The sequence below is a fragment of the Brienomyrus brachyistius genome, chromosome 18 (assembly GCF_023856365.1).
Source record: "Brienomyrus brachyistius isolate T26 chromosome 18, BBRACH_0.4, whole genome shotgun sequence".
Taxonomy (NCBI): domain Eukaryota; kingdom Metazoa; phylum Chordata; class Actinopteri; order Osteoglossiformes; family Mormyridae; genus Brienomyrus; species Brienomyrus brachyistius.
The window spans coordinates 7012408-7023705 of record NC_064550.1 but is presented as its reverse complement, the minus strand read 5'-3'; the positions used below and the strand labels follow the sequence as shown (position 1 = coordinate 7023705).

Below are 11298 nucleotides of genomic sequence, written 5' to 3'. Positions count from 1 at the left end.
TAACAGCATTGCCTATGATTTTATTGAAAATTAAATTCAGAATCTTTAACATTAAATCAAACAGGCTGTAATTTAAATATCCCAAAAATATTATTGCAATATAACATGAGAAATTCACAAAGCATTTAAAAAATGTAAAACATGTTTAAGAAAATGTTCATACAAGGTCAACAACTTCATGGTCACTGCCATCATTGTCCAGACCTCCGAAAATACTTTAAAAAAAAAAAAAGGTTTTAAAGTATTTCATCATCTGTCTAAGACCAGACTAAATACTAGGCTTTCGAAAAGCTGCTTATTCGATATTAATTGCAAATCATAATGTGTAAGCATACAAGTAAATATTAAGAGACAAAGATAACTGTCTGTCTACAGCATGGATAGACCATTTTTTCATACAGAAAAATGTGTATCTGTTATGTTGTAATAGTAAAGTATGCTGTTGATGGAGAGCATAAAATAAATGGGAATTGGCTCCTTGCAAATTGTGGGCTCAGGACAGCTACCAACATATGAGAGTTGACACAGAATAAGATTTGCTTTTAACCAGGACAATTGAAATTTATATAGTTTATGTCATGGGGCCACATTTTTTAATATTTCAGTTAACTGTAAATAACATGGCCAATCAAAGAGTCACACCCAAGGTATGGTAGCGGTATATGGTAAGTTGTAATTCTGCTGGCATCTGTAATGGTTTGATAATTCGTATCATTTCTGCTTGCCAGCCACATTCAGATAGGTCATCTCAATCTCGACGTCAGCAGGGCAGGTTTGTGTGAACTCGTCCCTCTCGTAAGCATTCTTCAGGTATCGCCACACGCCTGTGAACTGTGTGGGGATTTCAAAGCCACAGAATTTCTTGGAAGCAATCTGCAAGAGGAAGGTGGTGGGATATTAAGCATTTCTCTATTTATGTTGTTCCTACTCATAGCTGTTCCAATGGGGAATATGAAGAATGCTTTTTGTTCCACGTTGACCCACCTTAATGACATGGAGTTTGGGCAGTAGGTTGCAGTCAGCCAGGGTTAGGCGGTTGCCATCCAGGAACTTCCTGTCGGAGACTACGATGTTCTTGGTGGCATTTTGGTGAATCTCTTCTGGGAGGGGCGTGTTCAGATAGTCGTCCAGTCTCTTGAACTCCCGTAAAAGGGCTGTCTCTTGATCTGGTGGGAAACGAAGAAAAGATTAAGAATGATATCTGAGAATGCGATAATGCTTCTCGTTAACTGCACCTTCACCATGCCTTTATAATGCCTTTGTAGGACATTCAGTGAACCTTCATAATACATTCATAGAACATTCATAGGCAGGACGTAAGTATGGATTACAATGCATTCGTAGAACATTAAGTTAATCTTCATAACGGATTCATAGAACACTCATAAGCACAATGTAAGTACACCTGAATATCTCAAAGAATTGCATTCATAACACACAGTATCACGTTACTTGTGGGGCCACAAATAATGGCCCCTCAAGTAAATGAACAAGACATGACAATTATAAACGTGTTATGAAGATGCACTGAATGGTCTCTGAATGCATCACGAATGCACTATAACAGAAATTTCTGATGCTGGGATGCTTTCAATGATCCTGCCAAATAATTTTTAATGTGTGAAGATTATTAAGATAAACGCACATATTTTTCAGTTCATCATATTTATGCGAACAACCCAGCTAGTACGATGAAACCATTACGCGATATTTGATGTGAACCTCACAATAACAAACAGGGAATTTGCTCCTGTCTGTTTTCCATTCATCACTTTTCAATAGCTATTTATTGCATTGGGTCACTGGTTAAAGCAGAGTACACCTTTCTTTTAATCCCCACACAGTGCGAACCGTCAGACTCTGATGTTACAAACAAGACAGAGGTATAATTACCCTGATTTCACTTAAATATTGAATGTACTTAATGTACTATATATATTGTGTGAACACTCTAACACTGTACACATTGGACAGGTGGAGGATACTATACTTGCCTGTTTTCCCAACCCAGTGCCTGGGGACTCACAGAGAGTACAGGTTTTTGCTCCCTTCCAGCTGAGCGAATCTGAGGACTGTCTGCAGGCCCCCAAGGACTGGGCTAGGAAACACTGCTCTGTAGAATTCTGTCGCTCATTGTCACTCACATTGGTTGCTGGGACTGTTCTTGATATAAGCAGAAAACTTGGCAAAGATGTCTGCGCCTACATCGAAGGATTCCTTGTTCTGGGGGCTGAGGTGCGGGTACCTAACAAGCAGGAGGGTATGATGGGAAAATGAGGTGGGTGCCGTAGAGACCAGAAGGAGGACGTGGACACGTAGCTGCAATGCACCTGTTCTACCTCGGGGGGGCTAGCATTGTCTCCAGGAAGTCCTCGATTTTGATGAAGTCTGTCTTCAGCTCCCCGTTGTACAGCAGAAAGGGTGGGTTCGTCCCGGGGGCCAAGTCTTTCAGTTCTGTGGGCTTCCTACAGGGCAGAGGAGAGGGAAAGAGGTGGGGAGGGGTTGTCTCACTGGCAGCAGAGTGCTAACATGTGACAGTATGCCAGGATGATTAATGATTCCCATTGAGTCACTATATTAATATAAAATATAAAGGCCATGGGTGTAACCATCGTGGCGAAGGGTGTGTATGTAATGCATCACTTTTAAATGCTTTCTGCTTATTTGTTCAGTGACAGAATGGCTCACAATAATGGGGAACAAATACTAGCAGGATTAGATTAGATGAGTATTTATCCAAAACTTCTATGAAGTCTCTATTCTTTTCCAGCAAGGGCTGGTGTTTATCCGAAGCCGTTTTGTTTCGTGTGGAATTGTTAGCCTCGTCGCTTGTTCTTAGGAATATTTTCTGTGGAATTGTCTTTGAGACGGAAAAGGGAACCGTGACGGTCTCTGCGCTGATGTGCAGACCTCATCTCCTCCTCCTTTCCGGTGAGCGGCTCACACGCTTACTTTTTCATGTCGACGGTGGTCACCGTGAACTTGACTCCTTTCAGCCAAAGCACCATGAAAAGCCTTTGGCAAAATGGGCAGTTCCCCACCTTCTGGCCGTCATGCCCAGCCTGGGAAGGAACACAAATGCTTTTACCTCCTGAAGACTATTGTCAGTCTTCCCCGTAGTTCATCTTCACCCATATTAAAAAAAGACCATGTGAGCCATCAATGTTTCTTACGTTTTGAGTTCGACTTGCTGTCATTTGCGGTCTGAATGACTCCTAACCCTAACCTAACCCTAACACTCCCCCATTAGATGTATAGCTGCTGAAACATTTTATGGACAAAAACTGGGGAAGATAAGCAGGGATGTAGCCAGAAATTCTGCCAGGGTATCTGTCCCCCTCCCTGATCATAACACACAGAAACCCCACACTGCCCTATTCCCGCCTCTGGACAGATAACATTGATAAAACTGTGATGCTGCAACTGCAAAGTTAATCATTGCTGAGACGGAGAGGCGGGGAATTCAGATTATGTTTCAAAAAGGGTGTTTTGCTATGGTGTGGAGGATGTAGGGGCTGAAGGGTGGGGCAGGCGTGCGTGTTTGTATCTGTTGGCATGGCAGCGTGTAAAGTGGTCCTTCAGTGTGTCTGTGTGTGTGTGAGTGTGTGTGTAGTGCGCAGCTGCTAAGGCTCATGAAATGTTTACGCCTCTTTCATTTAGGCCTATTACTGCACAAACCTGATAAACATCCGTCCCAATTTAATAAGGCAGATTTCACTGATGCATGTCACATGACAAAATTTTGGGGAAATTCCACAGGCAGGGTTGCCAGATTTCTGGTTTTCACACAACATTTGACTGAATTAGAAAGAAAGTGCTGTGGGTTTTTTTTGGGTGATTTTTGGGCTAGTGCTGGGGACACAGAATAAGATTTGTTTTTAACCAGGACAATCGAAATTTAAAGTAGTTACGGCAAAACCTCATGTCAAGCAAAGGGCAGGGGTAAGTCGTACATAGTATACAGTGTCCCCCCCTAATCATACCAGCTCAGGCTGGAAATTTTGCCATGATCTGGCAATCCAGACGACATCATTCTTAATTCCTGTGTAATCTCTAGCGATCCATTCTGTTATTTGTCTGATAATGTAGCTATTTGTCCTACATTTTTACAGATCATTCACGATAAAAGAACCAGGGAAATTTATGGTGAAATTAAGAAATTAAACAATTCAATAAAAAACATTTTAAGAATAGTAAAACCTTCGGTTAGATTTGCTTCGGGAACTTTTCAATTTCAAAAACTGAAACGACAGATTAGAACAAAGTTACCTTTACGAAGAGCTCAATATTCGGTTCATGTCCCGGGTCCATGGTGTCCTTAGAGATGGTCCGGTAAGTAAGTGCACAGATCGGAGCCCTTGCTCTGGCACCTGGGAGAGAGAGTGAGGTGTTGGGTGTCACTCTGGGGATCTTAGCTGCAGATGGCAGTGGCGGGGGGGGGCGGGGGGGGGGGGGGGGGGGGGCTTCTGGACCGCCTGCGCCTGTGTGTCTGCGTGAGCAGGAGAGCCCAGAGACTTCAGGAAGCACGTGCTTACATCTCGATCGGGGCCACCTCCTTTAACAAGCCGGAGGGGAGGTGCTGGAGAGAGGCGTGGGCCACAGCATATAAACTCACTGCCAGTGTCTAGGGCTGAAAATAGAACCTTTTTAGCAGATATTAATGTCATTCACGACACACAAATGGAAGTTATCGATTCCACTGTGACATGAATCAGATGCAACCCAAACACTTTGTTTGACATGTTTCTTGGGACCTTCAATGCATGTTTTTCAAGGCATTTTTAGCTGGGGACTGAACAAATAGCAAAACTGAAAGGTTAACTTGGTCCTCACGTAACTGAAATAATTATAGTTGGTGATTTCCTAAAATGCAATTGTCTTCCGCTGTACAGGATAAGCAGGTGGAAGCTGGATGGGTGACAGATTGATGTTTATTATCCAAGATAATAAAACAAACTAAAGATAAAACTCTGCAATGAAATAATGCTGAATTGACATGTTTAACCAAATGTTTGTTAGTCAAACAACTTTGAAGAACAAGAAACTATTTGAAATGTATCAATTTACTGAATGATTGATGTAATTTTAAAGAGTTCTACGCCACAATTAAACAATTATAAAATGAATTTGATATCTTTGAAATATTTTAGTATTTCAGAAGAAATAGCTTTCAACCATTTAAAATATTTCTAAATGGGCAACCAGGAATATTGGAGTCAAAATCAATATTGATTAAAACGTATATACTTTATCTTATATTTTATCTTAAAAGGTGGGTTTCTATTTCCAATTAAACTCCACATGAAAATTGCAGTACATTTCCGTAAATCTTTCCTAGATATTTCAGTCTGTTTAAAAATAAAATTAGCAAACGTGAGACCGTTGAAAGATATGATTTTTAACTCCAGTTTCCAATGTGTCTGATTTAACTGCACATATCATTAAAATTCATTGTGAAACATAGATTAAAAGCATTTGTCTCTAAATGCCAGCTCGGCTATCATCATGTTTTCAAAATTTTAAAATTAAAAAATATGCACAGCTAGAAAAGTCAACGTATGCAGTGTTCCAGGCAGGGAATATCCCGTTTAAGGACACTAACGCAACATGGGGTCCACATTATTACTGTTATGCTTGTTTAATCTGAATTTGCTTTTTTCATGTATATGGGAAATTTACAGGGTAATTTTTTTATCATGCGTCTGAGATCAGTCATGGGTGGCAGTGCAAAAAGCATGAAACGCTTGTCTGTGTCCTATGGTTGCCATGTCAAGACTGAGAATTCATCAGTCAATCCATCGTACATCGGCAGACAGCTGAGCCTGGCTCTCACGAGGAAGGCTGCCTTTATATCATGGGAAATGATATAAAGCAGATACTACACCTCATCCTGCAAAGACTGGCTGTGCTGACGCAAACAAAAAAGGATTTACTATGTGAGTGCATTTAAAAAAAAAAGAGTCACTCTTTAAACAGCATAAGTACAGTGTATTTATTAAAACTGACAGTTAATTGTTTCCTATTGCACTCTAGCTTTTTGCATTTACGCTCTGACATAATAATTCTGGTTGTTTTGCTTACATTTTCGTGGGGTGACCAACAACTTTATTTTGAAAACCGAAAGCCAGCACATTCAGAAAATCCTAAAAAATGAGACATCAGGTAGATATTTGTGCAATAAGTCATTAAAAATCTTTGGTAAATACTATTTTCTTATGGGCCCAGATCTGGCACGTAGGTATGGAGTATTTTCCTGTAATCGCACAGCTAGTTTCGGCTGCCTAATAGCAGTTCCATATTAATGTATTTTAATGTTTTATCAAAGCCCCCCAATAACAGGTCTAACGATGCCTCTGGTACTCACCACAGCCCAGTACCTAATAAATGGCTGGAAAGTGGATGGTTGGATGGGGAGGTGGACAGTCAGGGATATCCAAACATCTTCACCTATTGACTGGTTTTAGCTGTGTGTCCAACATTGACAGAGAGCAGAGATGCTGTTTTTGTGTATCATACCAAGTGAACAGATCTGAGCCTTTTTCATTAATGTCCTCAGTGGCCAGCACCAGTTCATGCTTTTATTTACCTCGCCGAGGTGACGCCATGCTTTCATTCAGGCTCGCCTTCTTCCTGACCCTGCTCTACCTCTGTATCTGCACAAGTTGAGTAAAATGATTCCCTGTGACGTTGTTCCTTTTATGAGGTTCACTAGTCATGAAAAGCCCAAACAGACAAAGCAATCTGCTCCAACTGACAAGACCAATCCCACATCTCCATTCATCGCCCTGAAGTACAAACTACTGATTGGTACACGTCTTTCCTGAGAATTTCCTAAGAATGCGAAGCCTATTTTGTTTGAGACAATTGTGCAACATAAGAAAGCAGATAGCTTACAGTGACTCGGTGTCAGCAAATCTCCATCCATCTATCCATCCATGCATCCATCCATCCATCCATTCATCTTCTACCCACTTTATCCTGGTGGAGTGTCTGTTGACGATATTGAACAACCCTGTGTCTGTGCATTTTGAAAAAAAGTACAAAACCACTAAGTGCATGTAATTGTAATTGTAAACTTTTTTTGCGGGCAGCTGTACCTACATAGTAGTGCTATGTAAGTGCTCAGTTTTACGTAGGCATGTTTGTCCTGTTTCATGGACGCCAGCGAGGGGACTGAGCACGGTTACTTTCACAGTGTGGTTTATGCCCAAAAGAAGGACTGGCACAGTGACAAAGCAGAGCAGCCTACAGCATATTGACACACAAGATAAGAGGCGACACAAAGGCATAGGCAGCTCTGCGATGGAAATGTGGTTTGGCTGAAACACCAAGTGCTGCAAAATGCCAGGCGGCACAGGAATAATAAGGCCTTCTGAAGGTCTAGGGCCTCATTTGCTAGTTTATGTTGTTCAAAGACCTTTTAATTCATCCATCCATCCATTTTCCAAATCGCTTATCCTACTGGGTCGCGGGGGGTCTGGAGCCTATCCCGGAAGCAATGGGCACGAGGCAGGGAACAACCCAGGATGGGGGGCCAGCCCATCGCAGGGCACACTCACACACCATTCACACACATGGGCAATTTAGCAACTCCAATTAGCCTCAGCATGTTTTTGGACTGTGGGGGGAAACCGGAGTACCCGGAGGAAACCCCACGATGACATGGGGACAACATGCAAACTCCACACACATGTGATCCAGGCAGAGACTCAAACCCAGGTCCCAGAGGTGTGAGGCAACAGTGCTAACCACTGCACCATCATGCCGCCCCCCTTTTAATTCAATGTCATTTCAACTCATCCATCCATCCATCCATTTTCCAAACCGCTTATCCTACTGGGTCGCGGGGCATTTCAACTCATATTAAAGTAAATAAAAAATGTTAACTAAAAAAGAATGCCAAAGAGGATTGAATTAGAAGCAACTGCAGAATTGGTTGATAAATAATTATTGGTTGATAAATATGAGAGCAGTTGTACTGCAGATGGCATGCTTTAGGATGCGGGCATAGTGGCACAGTGAAGTGTGTTTGGGAACTGCAAGGTTTCAGACTGAAACACAGCTGAGAAGGTCATCGGGGGGCTTCTACCTCCACCGTGGAACATCTACCACAACCACTGCTTCAGCAGCCAGTAACATCATGTAAGACCAATTCCCTCCACTTCAGGATAACAGAATAGCGTTTATACCGATACATGTTTATTATGTGTGTAAAATAAGGTCTTTATTAAAGATTTTTTATAGGAACGAATAACATGTTTGTACTTCCTGTGAGGATTCAAAGCTAAAATCAGACCATTCAGTTTGCGGAATCTTAGGGGGAAGATGAAAGGAGAGGAATCAGCGTTACTTGATTAATTTCATTTTAGAACTTTGTTTAAAATATCACAATTTGCAATATTTGTTTGATTTTGCCCCTTGTGATGGGTTGTTTCCTACTTTACCTGGTGCCCGAAACCCCTGGGTTAGGCTCTCAACCACAAACATTCACCTTATTTTTTTAGAGCCATATCATAAACTGAGAAAAAGTAGTGTTGGGCATGCTGGAGTGAAACCTTATTTCAGCTTAAAAGAAATGACATTGTTTGGCATTGTAACCAATATTAAAATATGTTTATATTAATGAACATCAGCAATTGTTGTCATCGTTTCAGAATACGTACCAATTAACAATATCATACCCTGTGTAGGGGTGCCTGGACGGGATGTGAGTGCATCACAGGACACAAGGCTGGGGGACGCCCTGGACGGGACGTGAGTGCATCACAGGACACAAGGCTGGGGGACGCCCTGGACGGGACGTGAGTGCATCACAGGACACAAGGCTGGGGGACACAAGGCTGGGGGACGCCCTGGACGGGACGTGAGTGCATCACAGGACACAAGGCTGGGGGACGCCCTGGACGGGACGTGAGTGCATCACAGGACACAAAGCTGGGGGACGCCCTGGACGGGACGTGAGTGCATCACAGGACACAAGGCTGGGGGACGCCCTGGACGGGACGTGAGTGCATCACAGGACACAAGGCTGGGGGACGCCCTGGACGGGACGTGAGTGCATCACAGGACACAAGGCTGGGGGACGCCCTGGACGGGACGTGAGTGCATCACAGGACACAAGGCTGGGGGACGCCCTGGACGGGACGTGAGTGCATCACAGGACACAAGGCTGGGGGACACAAGGCTGGGGGACGCCCTGGACGGGACGTGAGTGCATCATAGGACACAAGGCTGGGGGACACAAGGCTGGGGGACGCCCTGGACGGGACGTGAGTGCATCACAGGACACAAGGCTGGGGGACGCCCTGGACGGGACGTGAGTGCATCACAGGACACAAGGCTGGGGGACGCCCTGGACGGGACGTGAGTGCATCACAGGACACAAGGCTGGGGGACACAAGGCTGGGGGACGCCCTGGACGGGATGTGAGTGCATCACAGGACACATACACACTCACAATCATATCATATGGGCAATTTAGAGACACCAGTTAGCTAAATTCATGTCTTTGGACTTTAGGAGGAAACCCATGCAACAGAAGAAAAACTCCAAGAGGAGAGGGATTCAAACGTCCTGCTTCGGAGGCATCAGGTAACAGCACTATCTACTCTTCGGCTGTGTTGCCTATTCTTGATTTAGTGGATGTATTTTTTTGTCAAAAGAACAATGGGGAGGCTTAATGGATGACAGAGTTTGTTGTATGTCTTATATGACTGATGTGAAACCTCAGCGCTTTTGTTTTGCTCTTTCGAACTGGTAAAGCAAGCAGAGTAGGAATTGGATACACATGGCACTGTAATCTTCTTTTAATTATTTTAAAGGAGTGTTTGCCTCTGGTTTTACTTTTACCCAACGTTTACAGTGTATTTGCTTACAGGAACCATCCAGAATTTCATCATGTTTGCACTTTTCTGCTGCGATTCTACCCGTTTGTCTCTTCGACCCGACCGTGCTTCGCAGCGACAGGCCGTAAGATATACTTTGTGCAAGCTGGGTATTGCTGCTGTCAGGATTTCACTTAGAAGAGACACGCATGAATGAACGGGGGCAGCCGTGACCCCTGCCTTTACGGAGAGACGACATGTTGATGGCGACGTGGACAGGATTCCCTCCCAGCACCTCAGTAACCAGTATTTGGCATCTGATGTTTCCAAAGGGAAAGAGAAACTGAGAAACAACAGCATCATCGCATTAGTATTACTACCCATATACTCCGTCCATTGATTGTCTTTACTTCTACTTACTGTTTTGTTGATTAATTCCTGTTATACAGTATTATTTCAAGTCTTTAATTATAGCTTATACTTTAATATATTTTGACCTTCTCATTTTGTTTATTGTATTTTTATTTATTTGTTTGATTTTCTGTTTTTTTTTTTCATTATTAGATCCTTCTTTCTACATTTCTTTGCCCTATACTTTAGTTGTGTATTTTATGCAGCTTCTCTATCTTTGTTTGTTATTTTACTCGCATGTGTAAAGCACTTTGAGCTGCATCTCATGTATGAAAAATGCTATATAACAAAATATTATTATTATTATTATTATTATTATTATTATTATTATTATTATTATTATTATTATTACTGCTAAAAACCAGCTATGTTGACCTCGTGGGGATATTTTTCTGGTACCCACAAGGGGAAAGTAAAAAAAAACTAAGTCAGACAGGCAGCCTGCCAAAGGTGGGTCCCTGTCCTGGAGGCTGAATGTAACATAAAATATGTTTCTGCATTATGAGGCATGTCCTGGTGAGACTGTCAGGATATGGGACACCTTGGACGGGATGTTAGTCAGTCACTTGATGCAAAAACTAAATCACACATACTTTGGGGAACATAAAGGCACCGATCCACCTAATAGGACGTTTCCGGACTATGAGAGGGAGCTGGAATGCCAGCAAGCGGAGCATGGAAACACCACACCCACTGGACTAAAGACTAGGTCAGACTAAAACCCACAGCTTTGGAGACCTGAGGCTACACTTTGAGCCACGCTAGACACATCAGAATGGAGTAGGTTTCATTTCAGTAAAGTAAAAAATAAAAATATATGGAAAACATTGTATACTTGGTGATAATCAAAGGGTAAAAGCCTATAGAATTGTGATGAATTTTACCGCAATATGCTGACCACCAAATATTTCATTTATCTATTTTTGGAAATTCGTTTGGAAACTCTCGTAGTCACAAAAATAACATAGTATTTAACATGTTCACTTTCTCGATGTATTAAAATAATTAAAATACCTTATTATTATTATATAACTGAGTAAGTGGTCGTCCTCACTAGTAGGCG

At 42.4% G+C, this 11298-nt stretch overlaps 1 protein-coding gene across 1 annotated transcript; it reads right to left on the bottom strand.

Moving 5' to 3' along the window:
• On the bottom strand, window positions 1-4436 carry LOC125713499 (chloride intracellular channel protein 2-like). Its single transcript, XM_048984700.1, has 6 exons — window positions 4270-4436; window positions 2953-3062; window positions 2340-2465; window positions 2145-2245; window positions 985-1166; window positions 1-873 (listed from the first exon to the last, which is right to left on the bottom strand). Exons 1-6 carry the CDS (start codon window positions 4309-4311, stop codon window positions 712-714), a joined length of 723 nt encoding a protein of 240 aa, XP_048840657.1. The 5' UTR covers window positions 4312-4436; the 3' UTR covers window positions 1-711.
• Between the last annotated feature and the right edge of the window lie 6862 nt (window positions 4437-11298).

What these genes read in the sequence shown, in the direction of transcription:
- LOC125713499 (XM_048984700.1), bottom strand. Translation starts at nt 4,311, where the DNA reads ATGGACCCGGGACATGAACCGAATATTGAGCTCTTCGTAAAG. An exon ending in ACCACCGTCGACATGAAAAA is followed by an intron (nt 2,466 to 2,952) that starts GTAAGCGTGTGA and finishes TCTGCCCTGTAG; the next exon opens with GAAGCCCACAGAACTGAAAG. An exon ending in GAACAGTCCCAGCAACCAAT is followed by an intron (nt 1,167 to 2,144) that starts GTGAGTGACAAT and finishes GTTTCCCACCAG; the next exon opens with ATCAAGAGACAGCCCTTTTA.